Source organism: Ambystoma mexicanum, chromosome 1p, assembly GCF_040938575.1.
Source record: "Ambystoma mexicanum isolate Mex_15411 chromosome 1p, UKY_AmexF1_1, whole genome shotgun sequence".
NCBI classification, from domain to species: domain Eukaryota; kingdom Metazoa; phylum Chordata; class Amphibia; order Caudata; family Ambystomatidae; genus Ambystoma; species Ambystoma mexicanum.
Window position 1 is genome coordinate 870948797 of NC_090921.1, and position 16547 is coordinate 870965343.

The 16547-nt window shown below is 43.3% G+C and overlaps 1 protein-coding gene across 1 annotated transcript in view; it reads right to left on the bottom strand.

The window, feature by feature from the left end:
- LOC138581958 (uncharacterized) overlaps window positions 1–16547 on the bottom strand; it is a 479211-nt gene that overhangs the window by 73722 nt on the left and 388942 nt on the right. The window contains exon 5 of the mRNA XM_069652872.1: window positions 6199–6412. Coding sequence (XP_069508973.1) covers window positions 6199–6412 — 214 coding nt within the window. The remainder of the gene's footprint in view (window positions 1–6198; window positions 6413–16547) is intronic.

Here is a 16547-nt window from a genome sequence, read left to right on the forward strand (position 1 = left end):
TTGGACCAAGACCTCTCTCCAGGCTGTGCTCTGGAGCCAGGATCCGGAACAAAGCAGGTGAAGGACCCCCTCTGCGTGCCATATAACTTCCTGGACTGGAAGTCTGCAACTGAGAACTTAGCCTGTCCCTGAAGACCGTGGATTGGGTCTCCCATCAAATCAGATGTCCAGAAACAGCTGTAAACCTGTTCCCTTGCCTCGAAACACCTTCAACCACACCCGACACACTTCAAGTTGCTACAAAGCCCACTGTGCTGTGTTTGTCATTCTATACATCTGCAAACTGCATAGCTGCTCTCAAGCCATCCAGACACCGGCTTGACCCAATGCAGTGGACTACCATCGTTCAACCAGATCATCAGTCGAATCATTGGAAGAAATGTATTTGTATACCAACTCGACCTTCTGCAAGCCATGAGCTTGCCTGTCTCAAATGCTGTATTGACTCAGAGGGAGCCCGCACATCGACCCAATTCAATGACTTTTACTAGTGAGACCGTACAACTTGAAGGTCTCAACATTGACTTGATTGCAGTACAAGCACCTTGAACCCCAGCTTGACACTGTCGACCACCCAAGACAAGAGCTAAAGGTATTTTGAAGGGACTCTGTCCCCATTGTCCATTTTAAGGGCTTGCACTGGCTGTTAAGGTATCATTTCTTTGCATTTTTTTATATTCTTGAACAATGACTTTGCTTGACCATCCCTCCCTATCAGCCCAGATGAGCCTTGCTCATCAAACGTCTGCATTCTTTGTGTTTCTCTTACCGGGGTGCGTCTTTAGTGTTTCCGATTATTGATTATTATTTGTATTGATTGTTTTATTAAAGTTCCCGTCATTGATGAACTTTGATTGGACATTTTCTTTATTTTGAAACCGATTTACTAACACTGTTTGGGTTGCTACTATTATCACCTCATGCTCCACCTCACAAAATAGCCTGCCCTCGTACCCCATTTCCAAAAGAGGTGAAATATATATACCTTAAAGGCAGAGATGCTTGTTTCACCTTCATGATTGGGTTACTGCTGGTTTAGTAGTGTTCGTCTGACTCCTGTAGAGGATTAGTCATTTTGTCACACCTGCCCAACAATCCTGATGAACATTGGACCAATAAATCACAATAGTTAAATATATATAAATGGAATGAGGCAAAAGGGCACTACATACCAAAATAAGTATGTTATGCATAAACAGGGCAAGGTGCATTGCAATGACATAAAACATCAAACAGTAGGCCCATCCCTATCTCTGTTATAGTCCAGAGGTTCCTATCTCAGCCCTATATGAAGGACCTAGTTAACTTTGGATTTATAGAAAGGCGCTGCACCTTGGTTGGGTTCAATGGCCCATCCGAATACAGATTAAAACAACTACACTTAAGATCAATACTATTTTTCTCAGAGCTGCAACCTGTGAAAACAAAGAAATACATGTATGTCTTCCCAAGTATTTGAATTAGACTTCAGAGGCCTGCAGGGTGCTGAAGAACTGGTGAATGTTGAGGGTTGGTGGGTCTGCGACAGCCTCCTTCGCCAGTTGCCTTAGCATGTGATGTTTGCTCTGGCAGAAGCATGCACTGTTGATTGTGCATAGAGGACAGATGGCCTGGAGCTGCATGCCTCCTGATCTGCCACTCTTTCTGGGATGGGCCGCTGACTAAATGACAGGGTCTCTTGATATAGGCCAAGGCAGGTCTTCCTGTCCAGACTCAATGAGAGCACAAAGGAAAGGGTCCACAGCTACTGCAGTATTTCAGCAGGAGTGAACTGAGCCTGATTTCCGGTTATAACCCTTAAGAATGACATGACGTTTCCACTCTTTACAGCTATCGGTCGATCCCAGATTCAGTTTTCCATCTTCAATTCTATTTTATTTTACCTTTAATGCACATGTGCATGACAAAATGGCCAACGTTTGTTTTTAGTGGTTACTTCCCCTCATGGGTGAGCACCAATAGCAGGGTCCCAGGTCAGTAAAATGATGCAAAGCCCCCTTATCTGTAACAGGGTACACCGGGTACGGGTGCAGCAGAGCCTGGAGCAGAAGGTAGCACACACCACCCTCACTTAATATCATTCTTCAGCTAGACCAGGATGAACTGTGGTGGTCACAGACTTAAACATACCAGCGCCCTTCTGTCGCTCCCGTCCATGGTGCAGAGACTGTGTAACAAAGGTACAGTGTAGGAAATAGCTGTATAACTTGACAACGTGAACATTTGACACTTAATAATAAAAAATAGGTCAATGAGTCTAAAGGAAAGCATGAAAGATCCTTAGCTGGAGGTGGATAGCTTGCTAGACAAGAGCAATGATAGTGACAAATTGGCACGTAAAGCAAGCAGCAAATAAACTGCATCATGATTTGCAGCACCTAATTTCTGTGACATTGTTGGAGGGCAAAAATAAAATAAAATTAATTTTTGAATTACATTTTCACCATGGGTACATGTGAAGCTCACATTATTTAGGATAAGAGTTTGTGGTTATGATATGATGATATGATAAGTCATTTATAACACGCCTGTACACAAGTGGTTTTAGGCGCAACAAGACAGGGGAGGGAAAACAGAAGGAGGACCAGACGAACGATCTTACTAGGCCTTGTGTCATTCAGATCATGCGAGTGCAACAACGCCAAGTGCAGGGGAAAGGGAGAAGGGGAGAGCCTGAGAGAGGGGAGGAGGAAGTGCAATCAAGGCAGCATTGCTCTGAGCAAGTGCAGCCAGGGCTGCACGGCCCTGGGTAAGTGTAAGCAGGCAAAGGACTGTAGAGGTTACAGTCGCAGCCCCTAAGTGTGCAGTAGGCCTGGAGGTCTGACTGGTTACGATTGTTTTCACTAATATTAAGATTGTTAACTTGGGGCGCTGCTGAGCAGCTGTGTGATGTTGGCGTGTGAACTCGGTGCTCCGTCGGGCCACCAACATTCTGATAATTATCCTGATCCCTGTTATGACTTTTTGGGAATCTGCAGTGAAAGATCGATTGGTAAAGGTTCCAGCGGCATTTCACCGGCTTCCCAGCGAGGAACGAGACTGTGAAGCAAGCAAACGCAACACTTCTGTGAGGTGACACAGAGGCTTGAGTGCCATATTGCCTGGGTCTGGGCATGGAGCTGGGCCCTTGCCGTAGACTCTGCTGTTCCTCATGGGAGGTCTGATAACTCTCGTCTGAGTGTCTGGGTCCGGGATATGGAGAAGCACAGAAATATGGCGTGTAGGGTGCCAAATAATGTGGTGGGAGACCAGACCAGATGAGCAGAAAGTGCCAGACCACAAGGGTGCTCTGCCACTGGAACATTGCCCCTCACATGAAGCAGAGGAGAGAAGGGAAGTGGGAAACCCATTCGTCAATCGCAAGTTGGTTAGCTTGTGGCAAGTTGATCTTATTTTCATGTTACCATGGCACAGTTATCCTCCAGTGTTACAAGCAGCTTATGTGTTAATGTTATTGTGCTCACATACATCTTCTGGCATAGCATAGTCATTTGTACTTTTCCTTTTGAACAATGTTTTCCCATACTGAATTGGTCCCTTAATATTCTATTTCCTTCATTATATTATGTTTCATTCAACTGTAGAGAGACACCGGGATGTATTACAAGAACCTTGCACAGGTACAAGAACAATTTAGGAATTAATTAATATTAGAGTTGAAAACATATTTGTTAAATGCATTTTTCATCAATGTTTACCGTTGTCTCCAGACTAGACACTACTCGGATCTCCAACTCTACCTGACTGCTCTTCAAAACTACTCCTCTGCTCTTGACTCACCAAATGTGACTTCCATCTCCCTCCCACTCTCATTTCCTCTCAATCCTCTCAACCCAAGTGCCTCCAAAAACCTCTCAGATCAATTCTCTCACCTACTAAACCCTACTCGATGTCCTCTACTCTTTCTGCTAACGATCACACTCTCTACATTGCTTATAAACTGATCCAACAGTTAAAATACCCTTGCGAATGACCTAATATCCCTCACCTCCTCACTTTTCTCCACAACCTATACCCTCCTCTCTGGCTACAATGTCTTCCTTTGCACCCCTAACCCCGATGAGATATTTTACCAGCTCCTCAGGGCTAACCCTTCATTTGCCCCCATCGATCCTCTATCCCCTCACATAGTGAAACTCATAGTTCCCAATGTTGCTCCACATCTTACTTCCTCTCTTGACAGGGCCACTTTTCCATCATCCTACAAGTCGCCTACTGTCCTCACTATCCTTAAGAAACCTGGCCTAGATCCCAACTGTCCTGCCAACATTCATCCTGCCTTCCTTCTAACTCACTATTCCAAAATTGTAGCACATGCAGTTTTCAATTGACTTACTGAGTTCCTTGACACCCAACCTCTGGTATCCTCTTTAATATGGCTTCTGACCTCCGCACTCTACTGAGTCACCTCTAGTCATTGTCAGCAACTACATCTCTTCCACTCGTCATACAAACCGTTCATCTATTCTTATTCTTCTCGACCTCTCTGCTGTGTTCAATAACGTCAACCTTTTTTACCTTTGCTCAACACTATCTCTCCTAGGCATCAAGGACAATGTCCTTGCTTGATTTATTTCATATCTCGCCCCCAGACACTTCCAGGTGCCTTGGAACAGCCTTACCTCTCCACTCACCCCCCCTTACTGTTGGTGTTCCCCAACTGTCATCCCTGGGTCCACTTCTCTTTGCTCTCTATGCCTCTGTTCTCGGCACCTTGATCACCTTCTGTGGCTTCTCCTACCAACACATTTCTGATGACACTCAGTTTTTCTCCTTTCTCTCCTTATCTTACGAGCTATGGTCAAACATGTCTAACTGTCTCTCTGGCATCTCACTTGCTCATACTCAACTCCACTAAGAATTAAGTTCTTTACTTTCTTTCCAAACATGCTAACTCTTCCTTCGCCCTCTTCCATTTTTCCCTCCTGACTACCTTCCCTAGTCTGCTTTTGCTCACAACCTTGGTGTCTTCTTTGACCCATTTTACAACTTCTCTTCATCTCCAAATCTCCCACAGCCGCGTGACTTAATCTCCTAAACTCCAGAGAAATAAGACACCTTCTTTTGTTCAACACTGCTAATCACCTAATCTCCCCTTTAGTACTCTCTCGATCTGAATAATGTGCCAGTCTACTCTATGGCCTTCATCCTAAAATGTATCGCGCCCTCCACTCTCCCATTCCTATGTCGTGCTGTACCGTCCTTCTCCCTGATTCATGTTTCTACCTACCCGCAGCATCTGGTCTTATTTCCACATCATAGCATCCATTGTTAAGGACAATTACACCCCAGCCAGTATCCTGTCGGTAAATCCATCAGGATACCAGCAAATGCTATTACTGTTTCTGGCACTCGATCCGGCTGCATTTACAGCCAGATTACGAGTGCCGGAGTGACGGTGCAACTTCCCATTCATTAGATTTGCGTTTATTACCAGCACTGGCATATATAGGTGCTGGTAATTACATCGCTTTTGCTGGTAAGGCACCTGCCTTACCTCCAGCATTTAGCTGGAGATAACTTAGGTGTCCCAATGGCAAACCTGTAGTCGGCTAGTCTGGTAAAGTGCTTGTATAGATTAATACTGGCACTTTAATTCCAGACAAGCCAACTTCTAATGAGGCCCGATGTGCCTCTGCTTTGTAAATCAATGTTAAAAGGTTTTGTATGCATTTTTGTGCCAAAGATTTATTGTTTTCACTGTAATATTCATAAAATAAAAACATTCAATTTAATACAATTGTGCTAACGCAGTTCACATTAGCACAAGATGAATCCCTGCTTTAGTGCAAACATGTTTGCATTTGAAAAAATAATATTTTTGCACAAGGGGAATTTATGCTCATGATACCCTGCAAAATATCTATAGTATTGCTCCGGTATGGCAAAGCTAGGGCCATATTACAAAACCTTTTGTCTGTTAAAGTACATTTACCACTGGGGCAAAAATTCGATTAGTGCAAAATCTTTATTATTTTTATGTATATTTACACTATAGCATCTAGTTCCAGGACAAGGCCCGAATTTGACCCGGTCCAAAATTGCATTGAAATTATATATTTCTTTTCCCAAGGACTGATTGCACTTACATCATTGCAACATGTCTTTACTATACCTCTCAGTGTGTACTTCCAGCATATTGGCCTAAACATGTTCAGAAGTGAAGCCTGCTGAACGCACAAGGCATAATGAACTCACCAGTATCAAAATTCAGCACTCGAGCTGCCTCTCCTTCTATTGTTACAACAGTGTGTTCTCCCTCAATGTAGGCAGCTGTGATCCTCCTGTGAGACAGCAGTACCTCAAATAGTTTGCAACTGCACTGCAAGTGATGCAGTGTCAGGTCATTTACTCTGGGTTCGATGTCAGTCTTGTAAGCATTGAAGGACTGGTGGAATATGTTCTTCATTATCTGCAATAATAAACATTAGTTAAGAAGACGACCCAATAGGGTAATCGACATACATGTGAATGGGAGCTTTTGTGATACAACAAGACAAGATCTATGAATTCTTTTAGCAGCTACGGCCAGTACTTGGCCCGGATTTGTTGGTCATGGCATTCAGTAAAACTGACAGAGACATATAGGCGTCATTACGAGGTTGCTGGTAAAACCTGCCAGTAGGCGGCGGGTTAACGGCGACCCTGTAACACTGTTACCACTGCCTGACAAACTTGTAAGGAGGCCCTCTGTGCGCTAACGTTACATCTGTCTTGCACTCACACAACCATTGGGAAGCTTACAATTCATGTTTGATAAAGGTCAGGCAAATTGTGCATTTTACTTTGGATGAAAGTGTTTGTGGATAGAGTATAGGTTGAGGTCCGAAGCCATTGACAGACTGGCATGCACAAATACGTCTCTGAGAGTGAATGTTGTCTTGCTCCATGACTAATATTACAATCAGAAATGTGCTGCTAACCTGAGAGCTACAGCCACTTACGCCTTTCAAGGACACTAAATATGCATGTTCCAGGATATTGCAATGCAGGCCCACTCAGGCAAAAAGAGGTTAAACCTTCAAAGCAGGTGTTGTCAATCATGAATCTCAAATAGAAAATGTGTTGTATACTTCTGAATAATTGGAAAACACATGAGTTTCCTAAAACCTGGTCACTCAGGAGTGAATTGAAGAGTCCCTGGTCTATCTTCAGCAGCAGGGGAGGCCATCTGGGAAATGCAGGGTGGGTCTGCTGTTGAGGCAGATTGATTTTAGAACTCATGCAATGAGCAGAACAAGAGTTGAATTGATTCTGAGTGTGAAAGGTACTATGAGTATGCGCTCAGGAAAGATTGTGGATTATTTTAAAGGATACTGTGATTTGTTGGTAGTACCCCAGAATGTATTGGATAGGATAAGATGATTCTCGATAACTTTAGTTGCATCACTATTTCCAGTTTTACAGAGATGGAACATGAGGCCGTGGATATGAAGATGTTATCTGTGTAGGTGTTAACGCTTATTTCTTAGATGGCAAGAAGTAAAGCCCCTATGAATATCAATACATATTCTCATTATGAACGATGTACTGCTGCCAGATGCCCAACTACCCAATTTGGTTGAAGATCTGTATCCTCTGCAGGTGCTTCCCTCTGGAACATCCTCCCTGCCTCTCTCTGCCATGAGCCAGAGCTCCTTAATTTCTGGAAACTCCTCAAGACCTTCATCTTCGCTTCCCCTTCTCTCTTCCTCTCCTTTGCTAACCTCCTCTCTTTTCTCTCCTACCTCACGCCTCCTTCCCTTCCTAACTATGTTCAGTTTTTACTGATTGGTCAACTGGCTCACCTTCAGAGCCTCACAGGTCCCAGGCTTCCCCACCAATCTTTGCACTTGCCTCCGGGCCTCTGCGCTATGTTCAGATTACTGAACTTGCAGCATATGCTCCATGAGAGGTGTAACCTCTCTGCACTTAACCCAGGGCCCTGCTGGACTGGGCGCACTTACCATCCCCTCTCCCTCCTACGTATGTCTGTCTGTACACTTGCATTACCTGAATTTACTAGGACTAGTATTATCTCTGTGTCCCCCCTTTGTCTTCCCTCCCTAGTTTGGTTGCGCCTGAATCACTTCATGCACTTGCACTAGGAGAAATGAGGTCAGGCCTAGCATGCTAGTTACTTTTTATTACATCATTCGGAAACTTCAAGGCCTAAGAATGACTACTGTATTCCCTTGCTCCCTTCCCTCCTTGAAGCGCTTTGAAGCACTTCACTTGTGTATAAGCGATGCACAAATAAACACTAAATAAATAAATAACTACCTAGCGAAAGTACTGTGTCTTTTCCCTGTGGATGGGGCTCCATCATGATTCCATGCCAAAGGTCCTTATCACAAGAATACACCAAAACAGAGAGTGTCCTGAACTAAGCTTACCTTAAAGGCCAACTAATCTACTAAATATAGATGCTGAAATCCATGATAAATAATGGCTCATCATCTGTCTTTCATCATGCAGGAAGATCAAACTAAATGTGTGCGAGGTGGGCAGGGCAAGGAAAATATCCATAGGACTTTTTTCAAAACAATGTTTTGAAAAGGAATTGCATCTGACCATGCAACAAGGTCCTTTCTGCTGTTCATATGTTTCACACTGTATTTGATATTCCAGCACCCAGACGGTACACAACGCTGTATTTCAGTTTATAAAACATACTGTGAGTCTTTCGTGCCTTTAAGATGGATGTGGCTGTGTTTTAGGTGTTGATTTGATGTTGACACTCTAAAGTTTTATAATATAGGGAGGTGGTCTCCACACTGTAGATAAGTATGTATTGTGATACATAGGAAATCAAAATAATGAATTGCTACTAGCTTTTAACTTGTATGACAGATTTGGCTGACATTTTGCAGACAGAATTGTACTGACCAGTCCCCCTAGACTGGACATTTCAGGAAAGATCTGTTAAAAAATAAAGACGCTATTAAGAAAACATAAAAACACAGTTTCAGCCTAATCCCCATTAATTTTCCTGTAGATAAAAAAAAAACAATTGCTGCTTGAATGCGCAGCGAAAACCAATGACAGGAATTGGACCAGGTACAAAACAACTTGGGCACAAAGTTTTGACTCGATTTCCGAGAGGCTCTGGTGTTATTGCATCCAGTAGGTATTTAAATATTTGACGGACAAGGGAGTGCCCCGTTCTCCCAAAAAGATAGGTATATCGCCCATGGTGCATTGCAGAGGACAGGCTTTTCAGGAATGAAGAGCCACCATTTTATTTTGTTTCATGCGAAAGATAACCATAGGTGTACCCACGCCTACCCGAAAAGGAAAAAACTGAAAAATGCTAACTGCAGGTGAAAAACAATGAATCACTATCATGCTAGAGGTGGGGCAGAGGCAAGATGAAAGCACGTGAAATTTGGGAGTTGGAAAGCGGCTAAGGATGAAGTTTAGAACATGAAGCACAGACATTTTGTGGTACCTGCCGTTATTCGACGGGATAACCCTGGTTGCCCGACACTGGTAATGAAAGTGCATCACAGAAACAAGTGTTGTAAGGGGATGGGAGAGGGCTGGGTAGGTGTGGAGGCTTTGAGGGGAGTCAGGGAAGTAGGCAAAGAGAAGGGGGGGTACTTGGTGATAGCCTAGGAGGGCAGGGAAGAATTTTGTTTCTGCATTTGACCAGATAACCGCGGGTATCGGATAACTACAGATAACCGCGCCTATCTCTAGGACATTGTTACGGTTATGGGAAAAAAGTTAAAAACAAGATATTCTTTTCAGATACAGTGAGGTAGGGTGTGAAAAATAACTGGCCAAGTAATGTTATAAAGTAAACATTACAAACCCTGGCTAGTGTGGCCGAAGCACATGTACAGTGGACACAGCCAAAGGCTGTGCCCATTAGTCAAGGGCAAAGTCCATGGCTAGTGGCCTGGTAGTGATGAAAAATGTACAGTGGGCATGGCTGAAGGCAATGCTCACTGTCCATGGCTGAAGGCCATGCTCACTAGGTTAGGGGTGAAGCCCCTGGTTAGTGGGTCTGATACACATGTATAGTGGCTACAGCCAAAGCACATGGCTAGTGGCCTGGTAGTGTTGTAAAATATATAGATTGCAACGGTTATAATAGGAAATAACCACTGAAAAGTGTAAAAAATGACATCTGAAGGGGTGAAGCATGACATGGCATCAGGCTAGAGGTGGGGAGGAGGAAAGAGGACAGCATGTGAAACTGGGCCGCTCTGAAGTATTGGTGACACAGGAGGGTGCAAGAGAAGTATTGTTGGGGAAGGGTGTATAAGGAAGTTAAAAGAGGGTGAGTGAGAATTGAAATACAATGTGGTAAGTATTGGTAAGTTAAGCTGTGACGTAATATCATGGGGGACACTCCAATTATCCACCTGTGTTAAGCATTACCGCAGTATAAGGACAAAATCATTAAATTCCACACACAGTGGGTAAAGGACACAGAGGGAAAAATGGTTATGCACTTACCACAGTACCGCACATACTGACAGATAGTACTGCAACACATGTGCACCTATTTACATGCCACGCATAAGGGAGAACAGTTACAGAATCGACTAGTCTTTCGGGAACTGTAGAGGATGTATGGGGAAGAGATAGAGGAGACACCCATGATAGAATAGATGCTTAATCAGCATGGTGAAGGGGGCATAGCACCCATGGCTCCTCCTCCTCCACCCCAGAGCACGGACCTGTCTTCGGAAGTAGAGGGATTATATCCATCATGAGCATTAAAAGGAGCAGCGGGGTATACTAATCCCCAGCGTACAATAGTGAAGACATTATAAGTGGAAAAAAATGAGTAAGCAAAAACCAGTGTCCACACATGTGGAATATGATGAGCACCGCAACTTACAAGCAAAACTGACAGTAGCCGGGGAGGAGGTCCAGCAGTAGAGAAGAAGGGAGTGTAACAGGGATAAGACCGTGATTGTATTGAATGAAAGGGTAGGAGGACAGATAATGCTCAAGTTGGATGAAAAGGCCATGGGCAATTTTAAAGAAAGAGAAAGGGAAGTTAGAGAAAGATAGGAGCAGGAAGAAGAGAAAAGAGATGAGAGAGTGAATGAAAGAAGGAATGACAAAGAACGTGAGAAATTAAGCATGAGGCAGACATAAAAAGGGAGCAAATGAGAAGTGAGGAGAGGGAAAAAGAAAGAAAAGGAGAGGAAGATGGGGAGAGACAAGACGCAGAAAAAAGTAGAGAAAGGCAATGAAAAGAGGTTGATGATATTATTAGGGGGCATACGCTCCCAGACAGAGAGAGAAACGGGAAACAAGAATAGAGAGAAAGAGAGAGGGGCTTAGGAAACACAGCAAGGAAGTTCATTAGATTCTTAAAAAGCATACATTTCCAGATGAAAGGGACAAAGGGGCTATACGAAGGAGGATTGACAATCTGTACAGGAGCAGGAGGGATGGCACTCGGGGGGTTAGAGGATGGTGTAATTTGTAAATTATCATCACTTACATCGGGCGGATCTATGACTTAGACAGAATGACAGCTGGCATGACCATAGCAGTAGATGACATACAACACCAGCTTGTTGACATTTGGAAGTGAGCAGGAAATCCTGGAGTGACAGCAGAAAATGCTAATGATGATGGAGCATCTGTTAATAATTGTCGAGCTGAATATGTAGAGCATTTTGGGTCCAGTACCCAGACACGTCAGACATGAGCACAATTATGACTAGCAAAAGGAGAGCAAATGAAGATTCAATGTGTTATGTTCAGGATGTTCAAGAAAAATGACGGATAGAAATAAGAAAACCGTGGGACAAAAACATAACTATTTTTTGTCATATTTTATGTTAGGGACTTCCCGAGGAAGTGCAAACACAATTGAGAACAATTGTGGGAATGGAAGCGAAGCCTTGGGTGGAGATACAACTGACGATTGTTCACCATTGTCGGTTAAAACAAGAGAAAGACAGAAAGAAATTTGAGGACAGGAAGATTGAAAAAGCAAAGTTAGTTCAGTAAAAATTGTAGGCATTTTCAGTGGAAGGAGCAGTATTAACAAGTGGAGGAGAACATTTTAATCCACAAGGGAAACAACAGCTACAGCCAGCAGTAATCTGAGATTTTGCAGGAAGGTGAGAGTATCAATATTTTCCATGAGGACAAAGGTTTGCATCCAGAGGCAGAGGTTCAGATTTCATGCTTCACAAGAAGGAGGGTTTATTGGGGCCAATCTAGATTTGGGGGACAGCCACAGGAGTGTTGGACATGTGGGGAGATGGGACACATTTCATGCATATGCAGAAGTAGGGGTGGGATGCAACAGAACTGGCAAGCAGCAGGTTCAAGAGGGGGACCAGCCAACCACCCATTATATAGCGCAGTGCCCCCTGAATATTATGCCCAAGATCACACGCAGTATCAGGAACAAGCACCACAAATACAACAGACGTAAAAAGGGATGCTACACCAAACACAGCAGATACAGCAAACAGTGATGCAGATACAGCAAACACCAATGCAGTCACAGACACAACAGAATGAAGTGACACCATGGAATGTGAACATATTTGCACAGGTACCTACACCTAGAATAGGGGTTGTGATGGTAGTGGGAGGGAAGCCTTTCCCGGGCACAGGACTGGACATGTATCCACAATACTACAGCCTACAGAAAGACTTGATGTGTTCCATCCTATGGATTACACCAGGCCCACAAGTGGAACCGAGGGTCAGGTGACCATAGGTGACAAAACGTGTTCCTTCTTTGTAGATACAGGGCCTACTCGATCTTGTGTTAAAGAGGGAAGGTCCCCATGTCAGGCATTGCCATGAGTGTACAAGGATTTTCTAGGGCAACAAATATGGTTCCTTTTACAGATGCTTTACCCATTACCACAGGAGAACACAACACCTCTGTGCCGTTGTTGTATTCTCGCAAGACACGAGTGAACATATTGGGGAGAGACTTGATCAGTAAATTAAACATGACAATTTCATTTACAGACCAGGAGATAATATGGTTTCCCCCAGGGATCCATTATGTGAATGCACTAGAATTCATAACAGCATTTTATGGTCAGGAAGCACAAAGAGAAGTGCGATTAAACCCGGAACTATTCCTTGACAAGATACACATATTGTTAGCAGGGCTTCCAAAAATACAGGACAGACTATTGCGGTTACCCACAGAATGTTAGTTTTGACCAGAAATACCCACAGACATGGAGGAACTTGCCGATAATTGCAGTTGAGTTAGAAGCAGCAATAGTGAGGGAAGACAGAGTAATTTTACACAAAGTTGATGCAGAGGGGGCTAACTGGACAACTGTGATAGCCCTTGACAAAGGACATAGATTGACTGACTTAACAGAGGAAAGCTTGTTTGTAGATGACAACGGGATGTTTAATGTAAGTCTTACATATTAGTTAAACATTGAAAATAGGGAGATAGCTCATAGAAGGTCATTAATAAAAAAATGTACTGTCCTATGTCCAAGAAGATTTGGCATACGTACTGAGCACATTGTGGACCAGTAGTCCATATGACGTCAGTCTATTGAAATGAGTGGGGGCAGTCAACATGTAATTGTATCAAGGAATTATGTTACATGAGTAAAGCAATATCCATTGTCAAAAGAAGCTAACAAAGGTATCTATGAATCTATTGCCGCCTTAGTGTGACAAGGGATATTATTGCCTTCAGATTCCCCATGTAACACAGCTTTATACCCGAGGAAAAAACAACAGGGGGATCATGGAGATTTATTCACACTTATGCCCCCTGAATAATATTGTTGAGGCAGAGTTCCCATTGGTTCCAAACCCAAATACAATATTATGTAACATTTCATCCAAAACTAAATATTTTACAGTGATTGATTTAAAGAATGGTTTCTTTCCCATCCCCTTGCTTGAAGAGTTGCAGTATTTTACTTTGTTCACTTACTGCTGAATTAAACTAAAACATACTCGGTTACCCCAGGGGTACTGTGAATCCCCCTCAGTCTTTAACCGAGTGCTGCAGATGGACTTGGGAAATGTACAACTTGGCAGCATATTAATACAAAATGTAGATAACATTTTAGTGTGCAGCGACATGGTTGAAGAGTGCTGCAAAGACTCAGTTAAGCTGATGATAGTATTGGCCGAGAAAGGGTACAAAGTTAACAAAGAGAAAATGTAAATATTGCCAGGAATTAAACTAAAACATACTCAGTTACGCCAGGGGTACTGTGAATCCCCCTCGGTCTTTAACCGAGTGCTGCAGATGGACTTGGGAAATGTACAACTTAGCAGCACATTAATACAATATGTACATTACATTTTAATGTGCAGAAACATGGTTGAAGAGTGCAGGAGAGACTCAGTAAAGCTGATGATAGAATTGGCTGAGAAAGGGTACAAAGTTGAGAAAGAGCAAATGCAATATTGCCAGAAAGAAGTCATTCCTATGTATAGGCAAGCTAATATCAAAAGAAGGAAAGACAATGATACCTCAAAGAGCAGAAGCAATTATTAAAAACGTATTGATTAAAATTGTCAGGTGCCGAGTGGTACATTCAGCCAGATTTATAGCATAACTAGTAAAGAAAGGAGATAGCGTGCATGATTGCACTAAATATACTGAACACCCGTGGCCGCCTTTAGTTGGTAGCTGGCAGCTAGCTTAGTTCTCTGTGTTTGTTAGTCACATTCATCCCTTCCCCTAATAAGGCCAATCGAGTGGTACCAGGGTAAAAAGCATTGTGTTATTGTGCTGCCTAACATGTTGTTTACCATGGGTGGGAGCGAGGGAAGGGAACAGACTGTGGCAGCCCTTTGAGCCATTGGGCATGCCTCACTCTGCATGCTTTGACTGGTACTATTTACTATTTACTATGCACGGCCAGTTGTTGGTTGTATATTGGGTGCTTAAGTGCCACTTTGACTAGGACTGGACTCCATTGTCCTTGAATTTGTCCTTGTGTACTCCTCCATCCATTGTGCTTCATTTTGTTTTTAATTTGTTAAGAAACATGTTTTATCTGTGCTTGTTACGGCTATAATCATTATGTATTTAGTATGTGTTTAGTAATATGTGTCTTATTGTGCTCATTGCACTACTGCACTATTTGCACCACTAGTATCTGCTGCTATTTTGCTGCTATCTCTCCAGGTCCTAGAGGCTACATAACACTTTATATTGTGTGTCCATAGGAGTTATTGCACTTTAGGCAATAGTGCAGAGGGAGCATTGTTTTAGCTAAATATTGTTTTTATTAATTAATGTGTCTTATATTTAGCAGCTAAGTATCTGCATATGTTTCCATATTACATATTTCTCATTTGCACATAGTCCATTAGGTCCCTGGAGGGTGTTCCTTTGACTAACTGCTCTAGTCCACATGTCTCTGATATGTGTATTAATTCCTGAGTAGCAAAATTGTAGATAATAGTATTTTTGTGTTTTCTTTATTTGGTGCTCTATTTGGTGTGGCTGGGTTTCACGGTCAATGTCTAACATGCTTCATCCCATTAGGGAAGTTAATGTGTTAATTTCTGAAATTGGTTATTTGCTGTCTGACGTACAAAGCAAATCCAATACGGCGGCTCAAAATCGAATTGTGACCTGCTTGGAAACTGCTGATATAGATTCTGCCCCAATTACAAAAGGGCAACCTCAAGCAAAGGGAGTTACCAAGCCTGTGTCTATGCTCAATGGATCCTTGGACAATTATTTGGTAGGAAAAAGAAAAGACCAGGGCTGTTGGGGAGTTGAAATTATTTACACCCTGCTGGAGTAGGAAATTCAGATAGTTCACCTTTGCCGGGTGTTATCGAACGTTTGGCGTCAAGTAGAACATGGAATACCCACACGCTGGCCCTCCCTTCCTTTCCACTGGACCAGGCTCTGGTCGAAATTGATAAAGTGGTTATTACCCTATCTATTTTCACATGCAATAGTTTTCCACCACTGCCTTTATTAAATCTGGGAACAGAATTATTAAAGTCAGTGGCCCTCATTACGACCCTGGCGGAAAGGGGTTTACGCCAGCGTAATGCATGGCGTACCTTTCCGCCTTACTACGAGTTCCCGTAGCGCCATGGTGCTTTTTTCGCCTGGTTTTTCCGGGCGGAAAAATCCATGGCGCTACGGGACCTGTTGTTAATTACGCCACCGTAATTTACGGTGGCGTAATTAACGCCTTCCCCACTCCCATTATACCCTATGGGGCAAAAATGGGAATGGGGAAGGGTAAATGGGGATTGGGGATTTACCGCCCCACCAAGGTCGGAATGGGGCGGTAAGTCCGCCAACCCCCATGGCGGAGTTGGCAGCTTTGCGCCATGGACCATGGTGCAAATTGCACCATGGTCCTCCGCCAGGGTTGTAATGAGGGCCAGTGAGTGAAGTAGGTGATGGATATTGTGAAGGTGGGGGTAAAGGAAGGCGATTGGAGCGGGAACTAAATCAACCTGGGAGAAAGTCCAATTGAGGAAACAGAAAAAGGTTGTGAGGAAGAAAACAAATAGAATTCCTACTAAATCTAGGAGCCCTAAGAGAAATTCAAAGGTGGGAAATATGGCTGTGGGGAAGAGTTGTGATTTCCCTTAGGCAGGGT